Source organism: Amborella trichopoda, chromosome 11 (assembly GCF_054954075.1).
Source record: "Amborella trichopoda isolate Santa Cruz 75 chromosome 11, AtrichopodaSantaCruz75HAP2 v2.0, whole genome shotgun sequence".
NCBI classification, from domain to species: domain Eukaryota; kingdom Viridiplantae; phylum Streptophyta; class Magnoliopsida; order Amborellales; family Amborellaceae; genus Amborella; species Amborella trichopoda.
In genome coordinates, this window is record NC_142346.1 from 6815610 (window position 1) to 6832198 (window position 16589).

The following is a 16589-nucleotide window of genomic DNA, read 5'->3' on the forward strand; positions in this document are numbered from 1 at the left end:
ACAGAGAGAGTTTCTTCTACTGTTTTTATGGCATATCCGATTTTGAGGTCGAACGTACCTTTTTTGTAAATATCAGATATGGGAACCTTGGGTATGTTCCAATTCTGGATTTGATTTTCAATATCATTAATAACAAGTTCTTCTTTGTTTTTGATCCTTAGAGTTCTATTAGTTTTACTTGTTGTGGTATCTGTTAGATTCTTAATAAATTTTTCCATTAGAGAAAGTTGGTCCGAGTGTTAAGACACGAGACGAAAAGGTCTTATGCAAAGTACCGCCAAGGCCGAGGAAGAGCCGCTAGGGAAAACGCTGGACTTTTGGTCGTCCTGAGTTGTCATTATCCGCAACATATATATATATATATATATATATATATATATATATATATATATATATATATATATATATATATATATATATATATATATAAGTGTGTGTGTGTGCGTGCGAAGCATCCATCTTAAAAATGGATGCAAGTAGGTGTTTCATCTAAAAACAATGGAAACTAACCATCCAAATTTTTTCTTATTAGAATTAATATTTTTAGTTTTTAAAATGTATTTATTTATTCAATTCATGATCTCCATGTTAGAGATTACATGTCCTTGAAAATTAAATCCTAAAATTCATCTAAAAAATAGATTTATTAATAGACCCACATTTTTACATATGCTGCCTTGATCGTATAGAAACCGGATCCTTAAATTTTATAATTAAAGATGAAAATATATTTTAAGGCTATAACAGCGATTTTTGCTATTAAAACTATTTGAGGGTGCGTTTTACTTTGATTGTTGTGAGCCTTGGCTCTATACAAACCTCACCCTTGCGTAAATGCACATTGTGCTCCAGTGGGACTCTATTATATTTTCCGGTCAATTTCAAATTACAGTAGCTCTTGTTCGGAGAGATAATGGCACCCAAGCGGGCCAAAAGCAAGACCGATTCCCCTGCTCCTGCTCCTTCCCATAATGCAAGTGGCGGGGAAAATTTTCCCGCGTCTCTCCGTCTGATTCCTCCGGCCACGGTGGCCGTCACAGTGCATGCCAAACCTGGTTCCAAAGTCGCTTCAATCACAGGTTTCCTTTCCTTTTTGAACTATTCTCGACTTAATTTCTAGGGTTTTCTTCTTATGCTTTTTCTCAGAATTTTACAGTCTTTTTCTTAAGGGTTTTGGCGACTAATGGCCTCTCCTTTAACTTCTGTTTAGGAGACCTCAATTTTTATCTTTAACTTGGCCTTAACCTTCTCTTTCTTCTTCTGCTTCATTGTTGTTGTTGTTCTCTTGGGTTTTTTTCCAGAGAAATAGGAATTTTGTGTTTAATTATTCTTTTTAATGGAATTAGATGTGAGTGGTGATGCGGTAGGAGTTCAGATAGATGCACCTGCGAAGGATGGAGAGGCAAATTCAGCTTTACTTGATTTTCTAAGCACTGTGAGTCTCTGATCATTTCTTATTTATTGTGAGTCTTGAGATAGTACTGGATTTCTATTACCATACGATTAGCATAAAATAATGGGTTAGGTGCCTGCCTTTGATTATTTATAGGAAATTGAAACATAATGAAGAGAAATAAAGCTCACTGGAGTGGATTTCCTCCTTTTTAGTTGAATTTGATTGTAATATGTTTGCATCAATGGTATAGCAAATTTATTGAAGTTCCTGCCTCGTAGAAGTGGCCTTTAGGGTATGAGACATTGGATGAAATATTTGGACCGTAACACAGTTTACAAATGTAGCATAAATTGTTCTTGTTGGCTTTCTTCTGGGGTTCATTCTCAGGGATTTAAGGTATTCTAGACTTTATCGAATGAGTAAGATCAAGTCTAATTCCCTCTGATTTGATTTCTTTCTATCTTATTGCCTTCGTATTTATAGACCACTTCAAAGTGTCATGGAACTAACCATCGTGAAATGCCATGAAACCAAACTCACCAGTTTGCGTTTCTAGTGAGTTTTTTACATTCACATACTTATCAAAATAAGAGTTTCTAGGTTTCAATTGTTTGTTTTGCGAGCCAAGGCCCCTCAAATGAAGAAAGCAGTGCCATAGCCCTTAAATGGCCTTTGGGCACTCTCAAGTGAACTGGGCGATGCAAATACTCTTTGATGGATTTTATTAGAGAAGCTTTTAATGCTTTCACAAAGGATGGCTTCAAAGAACTTCCTTGGTGCATCTTTCCCTTATTTGTGTAGGTGTAATAGTTCAGTGTGTGAATGTTCCGCTCATTTTATCAAATTCCCTGTAATATCCTCTTCATTGTCATTCCAGTTGCTCATTCTTACTTGTGGCTGCATTAAGGTTCAAATTTTGAGGCTGGATTTGCTATAAGATAAAGAAGATTGCTACACTGTCCTAGTGAATTTTCTCTCTAAGTACTTTTCAGAATCCACCTTCCATATCTTGTAACCATTGTGGATGTAGCTAGACATGGAAAAATTCAACATTTTTGTGCAAGTGAACCCCATTTTCATGGCTTTGAAAGGGTTTGAAATCCATATTTTTTTAATCTTTGTTTAATTTCCAGGTTATTGGAGTAAAAAGAAGGCAGTTATCTATAGCTTCTGGTTCAAAGTCAAGGGGCAAAGTGGTACTGGTTGAAGATGTCACTCTAGACAATGTTTATAATGCTTTGAAGAAAAACTGTGATTGTCACTGAAGAAAATTGGATAGCTCAGAGTTTGAACACATAAGTGTTCAATCGAGGACATACCATGCTAAAGGATTCCAAATCAGGGCAGTTTTACATTATATCCTTCAGTCAATTGGGGTTTGCTCTTGTTTTACTTTCATCTTAATCCAATGTATATTCAATCAGATTGAATAGATAAAAGACAAAGCTGTTTTTCCATTTGGAAAGGATGAGCCAACAATGGAGATATGATTTACTTTTTTTTTGAATGAATGTGAACTGAGATATGGTTTGCTTTCAACCTAATGCGGTATTAATGCTTGAGGCCTCAATTGATGCACATGTGCCCCTTCATCCTATCCTGCCATTATATATGCTCGCATTGCCTTTGAAAGAGATACTTTTTTATAGGTTAAATTGGATGGGTTTAAACATGCAAATTATCGTTGCAATATGCTGCTTTAATTGAGACATGGATTTGAACCCAGCATTTTGAAATTAATTCAAAATATGTAATTTTTTTTTAACTTGTTTATCAACTTATAATAAGTAGTAGGGCATATTTTTAAGAGGATAATGAAAAACAATATCAGAAAGACCGAAGCCAAAGGCACGTACGCATTCATCTTACACACTTGATGAGTGGTGAGACCTCGAATATGTCTTGTAGAAAGAGAAGATTTGTTTATCCCATCTTCTAGGAAGAGACTCTCCGTTACATCTTTATTCAATCTTATCATCCTTTGTCTTACTCCCCTCAATGTTTTGGCTCCCCTATTATTGTCTGTGTCAAGATCCACGGTTTACTGGAAAATTCATCAAAGATTTTTAGCTTAATAGAATAGTCTACATGAAGCTTGATTTCTCACCTTTTTTTTTTTTTTTGGTAAAGTAAGTGGGGATAGGGCCCTTACCCAATTTCATTAAATAAAAATAAGAAATTACAAGCAATTTAAGTTTCAACCCCATTGTAGGGCGTTCCAGCTACATTGGAAGACAAGGCCTGGTTTTCTCATGAGAGTTTTCAACCCGGTCCTTTCCCCTGACATACTGAGGATTACAGCATTAGATGAAAAGGCTGGTAGATAATATGATGGCTAAAATCCACCTTTTGCATTTTGGACTGTCTCCATGCACTATGATCAGGATCCATCATTTTTTAGTTGGAAACTTAATTTCGCTAACTCAAACTCATTCAATACATAACAGAGCTTCAGATAGAGATTGTTATCTCAGTGTAGTGTCCGCGGTTAGTTAACTGAAAAATGAAGCACAATGTCCAGAGCTTCATTTTGGGCATTATTTTGTCAAACTGAATCATAAATATCAAAGATATTTTATTAGAAAATTGTACTATGTTATGTGATACATAAATACACGTAAGAGAGAGGGAGAGAGAGAGAGAGAGAGAGATCTCACTCAGACAGGCTTGGATTAGGTGGGCGAGGTATTTCAACCAGGCCTTCAAGCATGGATACGACTTTCCTCATGGAAGGCCTCATGTTTGGATTGTCTTGCATACACCACAATCCTACCATCACCAGCCTCTCCAATTCACACTGCTCTACTTCCTCTTCCCTCACCAATTTCTCCAATTCTCCCCGTTCAAAACAATCGTTAACCCAGTCACTTAATAGGATTTCCTCATCGGCTACACCAATCTCTAGTCTCTTCCTACAGCATATGATCTCTAACAACATGATGCCGTAGCTATACACGTCCACTTTTGCAGTGATCGGCATATTTTTGTGCCATTCAGGAGCCCAATACCCCCTCGTCCCCCTAAGAACTGTCATAGTCCTTGTTTGATCGGGGCCCATAAGCTTTGCAAGCCCAAAATCAGATATCTTAGGCATTTTCTTCTCATCCAAGAGTATGTTTTGAGGCTTTATGTCGCAATGTATGATCTGTGTCTCACACTCTTCGTGCAAGTATAGGAGTCCCCTTGCTATTCCTAGAGAGATTTGGACCCTCTGTGCCCAATTTGGCCTCATTTCTCTCTTTAAGAGTAGGTTTGCAAGGGACCCATTGCTCATGAACTGGTAAACAAGAAGTCGGTGAGTGCTTTCATCACAATAGCCAAGCAATCGAACCAAATTCTTATGATGGGTCTTCCCAATTGTGGTCACCTCTGATTGAAACTCTTTCTCTCCATCTTCCACTATCTTCTCAAGCTTCTTCACTGCAATGCTAACACCATTGGGCAACTGCCCTCTGAAAACTGTCCCGAAAGCCCCTCTTCCTAAATTCTCCTTAAACCCCCCTGTGGCCTTTTCGAGCTCGCCATGACTAAACGATCTCAAATTGGAGTCTTCTGCTCTAGATTTGCTCTGTTTTGGAAGCCTCTGATACCTTCGGTACCGTGAGTAAATGAAAAGAAAGACTGAAACTAATACAAGAATAAAAAAGGAAATGGTGAGTGCAATACCAATCCATAGCATCTTATTTTGTGATTGTTTCAAGCCATTTCCTCCGACTTTTATAAAGGCATTTGTTAAATTTTGGAAATCAGGCATCATATATCTCAAAGGAAGAGATTGCTTGCTACAAATTTGGTCTTGAAATAGAACAGCAGCACACTCACAATCATTCAAGCAATCTTGCCTGCAACTCTGTTCATTCGTAACCACAGCTTCATAAGAGTTATCAATCCATATTGTGTTTTCCAAAGGAATCATTTCAAAGCTGTTGCTTCCACTTTTGTCTCCACATTCTGCATCCACAAATTTCTTCTTGCAACCTTGAGAACTATCATCTTGGTTTATAGACTCAAAACCAACTGGGCAATGGCAACTATAATTGGTGCTCTTTTGTAGACAATAGCTATTGAACCCACATCTGCCTTTAATCTCGCACGGGTTTTGCTCTGAGATTGCAGACCAAATAATTGAGCTGCTCATGGTTCCATTTGCCTCTAAATTGTGAGAGAACAATTGAAAATTCCCTTCAATTCCAACTGTTGCTCTATATATAGACCTTCGAGCTTGTGAGTTTGTTATGTTCTTTATGTTTGAACTATTTGCATCAATTAGATACATATGTCCATCTGGGTCTAGATTCAGTGACACATTGGTCCCTCCATTATATGTATCACTAGACCAGTATACGTCGTCAGATGTAATGTAGGTCTTTGCTCCCTGTACAACATAAGCGAGCACCAAATTGGCATCCACTTGCATTACTAGCCGATACTTACCAGTCGAGTAATTGGATTCTGAGACTTTAGAGGCAAGATTGAATGCATTCTTCAGGCTCTGACCAGATAAAATTGAGTCCGTTGGTGAATCAAAGGTTGCCCAAATTAAATGAGACTGTGAATTGTACAAAACAAAGTTGCCATTATCAAACAAGGAGGCTAGAGAAGCTGGTAATGAGTTATCCGATATGGGTGTTTCTTGGGTTTGACTGTCTCTCAATATGAGCCTGCCATCAGTATTTAGGATGATGGAGTAGCCATTAGAGAGAGGAGGAGAATCTCTGTTTGCAAACCAAACCAGAGTTTTTTCAGGGGTGTTTTCAAGCCAAATTCCAACCAAAAATGTTTGGGTGATAGAGAGAGGATAGAAGCCAAAGGCAAAGTTACCAGAGGGGGAAAGCCAGAAACTTTGATTGTTACCAGTTGGGGTCGTGGAGAGAGAAGACCCCAAGCTTATGTTTCTTGATGCACTGAACTGGGCCTCTACTCGTGTAGAAGAGAGAGAAATGGTAGCAAGGAAAAGGAGAATCAGCACTGAATGAAAGGGAGCCATTGATACAGTAAGAAAATGTACAGGAATGTTCATTATATGGGAAAGTGTTAAATGCATGATTTGCAAGGGAAGTTAAGAAAGAAACTTCTCAATGAGAAAGTGGTAAATGCATGATTTGCAAGGGAGGTTAAGAAAGAAACTTCTCAATGAGGCGGATCCTATATTCTATCCAAAACCGTGTGGAAAATGAGAGTCGAGTCAATGCATTTGTTAAGTCGGAAGTCAAGCCCTAAGGAGATTGTCTACTTGAAAAAACGTAAAAATATTTGAAAGAAACTTCTCAATGAGAAAGTGGTAAATGCATGATTTGCAAGGGAGGTTAAGAAAGAAACTTCTCAATGAGGCGGATCCTATATTCTATCCAAAACCGTGTGGAAAATGAGACTCAATGCATTCGTTAAGTCGGAAGTCAAGCCCTAAGCAGATAGTCTACTTGAAAAAACGTAAAATATTTGAAAGAAAACCCACCCACCGGACGTTCCAAAGGTGTCCCCATTGACTGAAGAAAGTTAGGGAAATTTTTTTGAGAAACAATAAAAGTAAGGGAAATTTACATAGATGGGAAAGTATTTCTGGTTTTACAAAAGAGAATGATTTCATGCATCAGTTGCATAATAATATGATGCAATAACCTTCAAAAATCATGTTATGGCCATTTGTTTGATCTAAAATTTGAAATATACATTCTTCCATTCTCATGAACAATCACAAAAGAGAAAAAAAAATTGAAAACGCAACCTAGAAAGTATTTTTTTTAGCCCAATTAACATAGGCCGTTCATTTTGGTGAGATGATTAGATCTAGATTTTAGAGGGATTTTTTCATTTCCAATTTTTTTGGATGGTTGTATTATCATTAGATGAACAATGTTAAAAAAGAAAAAATTGATTTTGAGTTGATAAAGGCCAATATCTTGAAATTCACCAAATGAGTGGTCTAGATTCGTTTTTCGAGGGGACCCATTTTGAGCATATTTAGGATTCAAATTAACCATTTTTTTTTGGGAGGGATTGATTATTGAGATGAAAAGAGTGTTTGTGCAAAATTTTGGGTCATACAAATACTACAAACATGGTCTATATTTTTCTCAAATTTATACAGAGGCTTTGGCGTTTTTATTTGTTGTTACAAACATCAAACATATTTTTTATTTTTATTGTTTTCAAGACGGTTTGATGTTATGAATATCGGACGAACCTATATATGAGATGGTTTGACACTGGAAATGTCGAACTGTTCAATCGTCCTTGGTGGGTATGAATAGAATGTATGAAACATTTGACAGTTTTTAGTTATAAAAAATAACAAAATTGGGCAGTCCGACCACAAATCTCAAAAGTGATGCAATCATGTTACTTTTCTATCACAAAATAAGTTGTAGGACATATTCGTAATTCAAAACAGTGTTAGAAAGGTCAACTAAGGCCGAATACCTGGCCCATGCCCGCGCTGAGTACTAGTAAATTTGTGTTAAAAATTTTTTGTATCTTTGGAATATATGATCAATTAGACTCTAGGTCTAGAAACTAATAGGCTTTTTTATTTTCAGCATGGCCCAAAAAACACACTTTACTTATCTAATACAAGTCTAAGTTTAGGCCTCTTATGTCAGGTTTATGTGGCTTTTAAAGGCCTTATGAGTGTGTATTGAAATACTTTTATAGTGAAACATAAACTCAGGGGGAGTGTGGTCCCTCGAGGACCATACTAAGCAACTGATGTTTGCTTATACCGGACTGTGCTTATCGACCTACGCCAGACGGTTGGAAAACCCAAGGTACCTGGGCATAAATAATAAATCGAGAAGGGTTTTGGGTTAGCCCTTAATGAGGTCGGAGCTTATGCCTAGATGAGTGAGTCAATGGACTGTGTGACCCTTGTGTGTGATGGTAGACCTATTGAGACGGGGGCCAAAACCTCATCCATGTTCCATCATATGGCATGCATATTGATAGATCGTTCGGGAAAGCCAGATATCTACCTTGAAGTGTATGCATGTGCGAGAGATACCCCTATGCGTTATAGATCTGTGGTCGCATCAGGTCGTGGTGACCTTAACTCGTCTCTAAGGGAGGACTTGTAATCCACAGACTAAGATTACGGCCCCTTGATTCATCGACCCATCATGTGGTATGTGGGTGGGGGCCCACATGTGCCACAAAAGGGTGGCACGCCCCACCCTCTTTAGATTCTCTTGTTTAAGATAATATTAATTTGATTTGTGGCATGTGGTCAAATCTTGGAAGGAATATATTGACCATGGTTTTATCTATTTTGTAGCAAGTTTGTTTTAAAGAGATATGGTCAATTTGAATTGATATGGATCTTATCTTATTTATACTTGGTAGTATTTATCTACTTGATATTATTTGACATATCTTTATGGAATATGCGACATAGATCATGCAATTTTATAGAATGCATGATATTTGTTTTATTTAAATATATTGATGGGAAAATGGTTTAAAGAAAAGGGGATAATGGTCCAAGCACCTTCCATAACGTTGATGGCCCATTTATGGAATGGATGGCTCAGATCTCTCACCCCACAAGTCACATTGATCAACGGTCTAGATTCAATATCATGAAAGAGGCAAACTATGGAAAAACCCTAAGAAACCCTAAACCTAAATATTCACTATAAATAGAGGTGCTCTCCCCCCAATCTCAATAGAACATCTCTCTCTCCCATAACCTCTCTCTCTCCTAGAGGGGCATGCCCCACTCTCTCTCCTCTGTCTTTCTCTCTCTAATTTGCTCTCTTCAAATTTTAGATGGTACTCTCTCTCCTCTATAGATCTAAGTTAATTTTGGGGGTTAAAATTTTAGTAGAGTTTTTAAGGGTTGAGTACCTAGTTTGGCCGAAATCAGTTAACCCGGTTCGAGATTAAAGCTAGACCACAGATCTCGTGCCATTGGAGGTGGTGATTCAGTGTGGGGTGTAAAAATCTCAGTTGAGATAAACTCCGACATCTTTTCTTTTATTTGTCAAGTTCTTTTCTTTTATAGTCTGAAGCACAATATTAGGTTGTAAGAATGACATCAAGTAGTTGAGAATTTTTTTTTTTTTGAAATTTCTATTGTTTGCAATAAGACCATCTGTGAGTGATATTGTTGCCAAAATGGTAAGGGGTGATTATTATCAAAAAAAAAAAAAACTGTGTTTCCCCGGTAAAAGATCAAATAGGTCTTTCTTTCATTGGTATCAGAGCTAGTTTTACTTGATTGCCATTATGAGTCTTTTTTTATTTTTTGCTTGAGAATAGAAATATATGGCTTCTCGTACCTTCATCTCTGAGATCCTGAAAACCGAAAGGTTTGCTGGGACCAACTTTGCTTCATGGAAAAGAAAAATAAAATTTGTGTTCTATGAAGAAAACTTGTAGGGGGTACTCTTTGAGGACCGACCTCGTCGTCCAACTGACGACTCATCGCAAATAATCAAAGATGATTACGCCAATTGGAAGAGGAGGAACTTGAGATGCAAACACATTCTTTTATGTGCCATGACTGACTCGTATGCTTTTGAGTACGAGTCAATCTATACTGCAAGTGAGATTTTTGATAAACTTGAAAGAGAGTATGCTGAACCCTCTCTCATGAAGCAAACTATGGCTATGAGAAGGTACAATGATTTAAAAATGGTAGAAGGTACCAAGTTTGCAAATCATGTGCATGTGTTTCGTGCGCTAGTCAGAGATTTGAAAGATACAGGCATGAAGCCCAATGAATCTATGCAAGTGATTCATTTAATGAATTCTCTTCCTAATTCATGGGAGACTTTCATATCTTCCATCTCTACTAGAAGAAAGACACCAAAATTGGAGGAACTCATCACGATCATCAAATCTGAAGAAGAAAGGAGGAGTTCAAGGCAAACCCCAAGGAAAGGGAAGACATACTTTTCAAAAGAAAAAATATTTCAAAAGAAGAGATTTTGAAAATAAGGGAGCAAAGAGAGAGACTCGAATTTGTTTTATTTGCAAGAAGGTGGGCCACATAGCCAATAGTTGTCGGTTCAACAAATCTAGTGGAACTAACAAGGAATTGGCATGTGTGGTTTTCGAGTCCATGCTAGTTGACCCTAAGGGAGTTTTTTGGTGTCTTGACTCGGGGGTTACGACCTATGTCACAAACACCAATGAAGTTACCGTTCTTTTACTCCCATGGGGTCAAGACAGCAGCATATTTATATGGGAGGAAATCAGTTTGGAGTTGGAGATTTTGAGCTGAAACTGAAGAATGGGAACACCTTGATCTTAAAGTAAGCACTTTATGTTCTTGATATGAGGAAGTGCTTTGTTTCGGTTCCTAAGATGTCCATAACTGTATTCATAACCACTTTTATCGGGGAGAAAGTGGTGGTCAAGAAGGGGAAAGATGACATCATGACCGGACGACTTGTAAACGGGCTATTTACTATTGAAATAAAAGAGAACGTTGCTTATATCTCGTCCACTAATGAATTAAATGCTACCCTATGACATTTGAGGTTATGACACATTAATATCAAACGAATGGAAAGATTAAAAAGGGACGGGATTCTTCAAAATTATAAGGGAGATTTATCGAAACTGTGCGAGTCTTATGTGCAAAGAAAACTAATAAGAAAAAATGCTACCAGGGCAAAAAGAGCTACTAGCGTATTGAAAATTATTCATAGTGACATATGTAGATATATGAATGTGACCACCAAAAGTGGAAAAAATATATTTTATCTCTTTTACAAATGACCACTCGCGATATGGCTATGTGTACCTTATTCTTGCAAAATCAGAAGCCCTAGAAAAATTCAAAGAATATAAGGCTTAAGTAGAGAACCAAACCAACCTGAAAATTAAAGTCCTTAGAACCGATATATGGGGGGAGGGGGGAGAATATTCATCTGACATTTTCAAAGAACTGTGCATTAAAAATGAGATCATCTATCAGTATACCATAGTTTATACTCCTGAACAAAATGGTGTAGTTGAAAGAAGGAATAAGATTTTAGTAGAAATGGTAAGGAGTATGATGGGCCATGTAAATCTCTCATTGGAGTTTTGAGGAGAAGCCATATTAATGGCATGTTACATCCTTCACCGGACTCTCACAAAAGCTACCCCACTTACTCCTCACGAAATTTTCACAAGTCGTACTCCCTCCCTTGAATACCTGAAGTTTGGGGTTGCTCAGCCCATGTCCTCATCTCACATCAAAATAGAACCAAATTGCAACCCAAAGCTGTCAAATCCATTTTCATTGGTTACCCAGATCATGGTAAGAGGTATCGATTCTACAACCTTGAAACATGCGTGGTTATTTAAAGCTGTGATGCTCACTTCTTCGAGGAAGAGTTCCTTGAAGTAAGGGTGAGTAGAAAATAAGCCGACTTTTATGAGGAGGCCCAAAACAAGGATGTAGTTCGAGACCGTGAACCTGAAACTTCTAAACCAACCCAACCTGATCCTGAACTCCCTATAGAAAGTGAATCTTTACCTGAATCAAGACGAAGGAACTGAGTCAGTAGACCACCTCTTTACCTAGAACATTTTGTCTACCTTGGAGAAAATTTTGATAAGGTTGGGGAAGATCTAGATTCAAAACCTAGAACTTACCGAGAAGCCTTAACCTATCTTGAAAGGGAATATTGGGTAGAAGCTATGAAAGATGAGTATGCTTCCATTAACCAAAACCATGTATGGGAATTAATACCCCTACCTGAAAAATGTAAGGCCATTGGTTGTAAGTGGATTTTCAAATAAAAGATGAACTATGAATGGAAAATAGAAAAATATAAAGCTAGGTTGGTTGCAAAGGGTTTCGCCCAAAAAGAAAGAATAGTTTATGAGGAAACTTTTTCCCCTGTTGCCAAATTTCCATCAATCCGAATCCTTATAGCTATAACGGCCCATTTGACTTTGAGGTTCATCAAATGGATGTCAAAACAACCTTTCTAAATAGGGATTTAGAAGAAGAAATTTACATGACCCAATCTGAGGGATTTGATGAGAAAGGAAAAGAGAACCTAATATGCAAACTTAATAAATCCCTTTATGGCCTGAAACAAGCATCGCAACAGTTGTATATAAAATTCCAGGAGACCCTTGCTCTTGTATGGTTCTCCACAAATAATGATGATTATTGCATATATCAAAAGGTCAGTGGGAGAATGTGGTCTTTATATCGTTATATATAGATGATATGCTAATTGTTAGTAGCTCAATTGCCCTAGTAGTAGAGACGAAAAATTTCCTTGCACAACACTTCGATATGAAGGATCTTGAAGAAGCTTCATATGTATTGGGCATCAAGATAATAAGAAACAGGAGAGAGAAGACTATCCAACTTTCCCAGGCAACCTACTATAAGAGGATTATGAAAAAGCTTGATATGAGTATGTGTAAGCCCATGTCCACTCCAATTGACAAAAGATAAAGCTTAGTAATAAGATGTGTCCTACCGAAGACATAGATATAAGAGCCATAGAACGAGTACTATACAGGAGCACAGTTGGGTCCCTCATGTATGTCATGACGGGAACAATGCCTGACTTGTTATTTGTCATGAGTCTGGTAAGTCATTTGTCATGAGTCTAGTAAGCCATTTTCAAAGTAATCTAGGAGAGGAGCATTGAAAAGCTGTAAAAAGAATTCTCAGATATTTAAATGGGACCATGAACTATGCACTCACATATAAGGGGGAAACTGAAATAGCAATTGAGGGATATTCAGATGCAAGCTATCTTGTGGATCCAAATGATGCGAAGTCTACATCTGGGTATGTGTTTATGCTTGGAGGGGGTGCAGTTTCTTGGAAGTCAAAGAAACAAGATATTGTGGCCTTGTCCACCATAGAATCCGAGTATGTAGCATGCTGTTTAGCAGTCAAGGATGCCGTGTGGATTAAGAAGTTTCTTAATCAACTTAATTTTCATCCTGTACGTTGTGAGGTTGTGCGAATTTTCTACGACAACACTGCGGCTATTTGTGTATCTAATGAGCTTCGGTTTCACAAGAACTCCAAGCATATTAAGCCTTATTTTTATCATCTGAGAAATGATGTGAGATTGAAAGAGATCGAGAACGGCTACATATCTACAGATTTGATGATTGCAGACCTTCTGACTAAAGGAGTTGTCTCTAATGTTTTTGTAAGAAATGTGGGAGAGATGGATATGAGAGTAAGTGAGGAAGAGAGAATGTAAGGCTTTCAAAGGTCAAGTGGGAGATGTTGGGTTTATGTGGCCTTTAAAGGCCTTATGAGTGTGTATTGAAATACTTTTATAGTGAAACATAAACTCAGTGGGAGTGTGGTCCCTTGAGGACCATACTAACCAAATGATATTTGCTTATACCGGACTGTGCTTATCAATCTAGGCCAGACGGTTGAAAAACCCAAGGTACATGGGCATAAATAATTAACCGATGAGGGTTTTGGGTTAGCCTTTGATGAGGTCGGAGCTTATGCCTAGATGAGTGAGCCGAGGGATTGTGTGACCCTTGTGTGTGATGGTAGACCTACTGAGACAGGGGCCAAAACCTCTTCTATGTTCCATCACACGGCATGCGTATTGATAGATTGTTCGAAAAAGCCAGATATCCACCTTTGGGTGAAGCGTATGCATGTGCGAGAGATACCCCTATGCGCCATAGAGTTGTAGTCGCATTAAGTCATGGTGACTTTGACTCGTCTCTAGGGGAGGACCTGTAATCTACATAATGGGATTGCGACCCTTTGATTCATCGACCTGACTTTGGTGATCTGCTAATGGGCCCTTGTTTGGACTGTAGGTCATGGGAAACACTGGGTCAGTTCGATAAAGCTAGTGTGATCTGTAGTCCACAGGTGAAGGTAGAGTACCCCGTTATTACAGATTGGATTCTTAAAACCATATGGATCCTTATCCCATCATATTAATTGAATTGTGTTCATTTTATTATTGAAATAATTTTAGTTTTATTATTTGAATTTTTATGTATCTCTCAATATTTTATTTGTGATTTTTGGACTTATAAAAATACAGTTATTGTTCTTACAAAGTTATAAAAATTCAAATATATAGTTTAAATTGTTTTATTCAATTTTAAAAAAAATATTTTTTTTATAAAATTTCATGGGGGCCCATAGTGCACATGGACCCACCATGTGGTATGCGGGTGGGGGCCCACATGTGCCACAAAAGGGTGGCATGCCTCACACTCTTTGGATTCTCTTGTTTGCTTTTAAGATAAGGTTAATTTGATTTGTGGCATGTGGTCAAATCTTGGAAGGGATATATTGACTATGGCTTTATCTATTTTGTAGCAAGTTTGTTTTAAAGAGATATGGTCAATTTGAACTGATATGGATCTTATCTTATTTATATTTTGTACTATTTATGTACTTGATATTATTCGACATATCATTACGGAATATGTGACATGGATCGTGCAATTTTATAGAATGTATGATATTTATTTTATTTAAATATATTGATGGGAAAATGGTTTAAGAAAAAGGGGATAATGGTCCAAACACCTTCCATAATGTTGATGGCCTATCTATGGAATGGATGGCTCAGATCTCTCACCCCACAAGTCACCTTGATCAACTGTTTAGATTGAATCTCATGAAAGAGGCAAATTATGGAAAAACCTTAAAAAACCCTAAACTTAAATATTCACTATAAATAGGGGTGCTCTCCCCCCAATCTCAACACAACTTCTTTCTCTTCCATAACCTCTCTCTCTCTCTCTCTCTCTCCTCCATATTTCTCTCTCTAATTTGCTCTCTTCAAATTTTAGGTGGTACTCTCTCTCCTCTCTAGATCTAAGTTAATTTTGGGAGTTAAAGTTTTAGTAGAGTTTTTAAGGGGTGATTATCTAGTTTGGCTGAAATCAGCTATCTCAGTTCGAGATTGAAGCTAGACCACAGATTGCCCGCCATTGGATGTGGTGACTCGGCGTGGGGTATAAAAAACCCGATTGAGGTAATTTCCGGCATCTTTTATTTTATTTGTTAAGTTCTTTTGTTTTATATTCTCAAGCACAATATTAGGTTGTATAAATGGGAGGTTTTTTTTTTTTGGATTTTCTATTGTTTGTAATAAAACCATCTATGAGTGATCTTGTTGCCGAAATTATAAGGGGTGATTATTATTAAAAAAAAAAAAGTTTGTATTTCTCCGGCAAAAGATCACATACGTTTTTCTTTCATCTTAAAGTCTGGGAGCTTCACCAAGGCCACACAACCCTAGACCATGAGGAATCCTAAAGGGTTTCCTACCTTTATCAAATTCCTATGGTGTAGCATTAGATTTTGGATGTGGTATTTGATTCAAAATATTACAAGTAGCCAGTAGAGCTTCTCCCCACATATTAACATGAAGGTTAGAATTGATGATCATGGCACTCACCGTGGGTGTGCGATTCTTACTTTCTACTAAATCATTATGTCATGGCATGTAAAGGGCAGTAACTTAGATGAATAATTCCATTTCTTCACATGTCAATTAAACAATATTCACCACTTATGTCACTTCTAAAAGTCTTAATTTTTTTTATGATTCAATTAGTTTTCAACTTCGGTTTTATAAACTTTGAATTTGTCAAATACTTCATCTTTATTACCAATCAAATAAACATAGGTGTGCCTTGAAAAATCATCAATGAAAATGATAAAGTATTTTTTCCCACGACGAGTTTGTACTTCTCTTAAAATACGAACATCACTATGTATTAATTCCAACAACTTGGCCACTTCTTTCCACTTTTGGGAATAGTTTTCTTGTGATATTTGATTGTACATATACATCACACATCGTATTTTGCATATTTTCGCATTCGGAATTAAGGTCTAAGGTACTCCTTTTCTTCAAAGCATGATAATTAATATGACCTAATTTACCACGTCATAAGGAAAGAGAATTAAGCATATTGATGCAATATAAAATTTACCAGCAAAAAATACCTGTAAAAATAACCGTGTTTAAGAGAGAGATAAAAATCGTGAAGAAAATCACAAGAAGAAAGAACAAAACGCACAGATACGAGTATTCCGACATGGGCCTATAAACAAAAGAGAAAAAAAAATTCCACAAAAGGCTATCTCTCTCACCCTACACTATCTCAAAGATCTTTTTTTTTTTATTAATAAAATTCAATATCTCCCATTACAATTCACGCTCTCCTTTTAAAAGAATTTAGCTTCACCAAAATAATAATTCTCTGTTTCTATGCCTCTATC

The 16589-nt window shown here is 37.1% G+C and overlaps 2 protein-coding genes across 2 annotated transcripts; one reads left to right on the plus strand and one right to left on the minus strand.

Annotated features, from left to right (window-relative positions):
* The first annotated feature begins 770 nt into the window (after positions 1-770).
* On the plus strand, positions 771-2935 carry LOC18444336 (uncharacterized). Its single transcript, XM_006854509.4, has 3 exons — positions 771-1079; positions 1347-1435; positions 2530-2935. Exons 1-3 carry the CDS (start codon positions 914-916, stop codon positions 2659-2661), a joined length of 387 nt encoding a protein of 128 aa, XP_006854571.1. The 5' UTR covers positions 771-913; the 3' UTR covers positions 2662-2935.
* Positions 2936-3947: 1012 nt separating this feature from the next.
* LOC18444337 (G-type lectin S-receptor-like serine/threonine-protein kinase LECRK3) lies at positions 3948-6855 on the minus strand. Its single transcript, XM_020673672.2, has one exon. The coding sequence runs from the start codon at positions 6438-6440 to the stop codon at positions 4050-4052; it is 2391 nt and encodes a 796-aa protein (XP_020529331.1). The 5' UTR covers positions 6441-6855; the 3' UTR covers positions 3948-4049.
* Positions 6856-16589: the final 9734 nt, after the last annotated feature.

Bases quoted from the DNA above. Each gene is read 5' to 3' on its own strand.
- LOC18444336 (XM_006854509.4), top strand. From the start codon at position 914: ATGGCACCCAAGCGGGCCAAAAGCAAGACCGATTCCCCTGCTCCTGCT. The intron at 1,080-1,346 runs GTTTCCTTTCCT...TAATGGAATTAG, and splicing joins CAAAGTCGCTTCAATCACAG to ATGTGAGTGGTGATGCGGTA. The intron at 1,436-2,529 runs GTGAGTCTCTGA...TTTAATTTCCAG, and splicing joins TACTTGATTTTCTAAGCACT to GTTATTGGAGTAAAAAGAAG.
- LOC18444337 (XM_020673672.2), bottom strand. From the start codon at position 6,440: ATGCATTTAACACTTTCCCATATAATGAACATTCCTGTACATTTTCTT.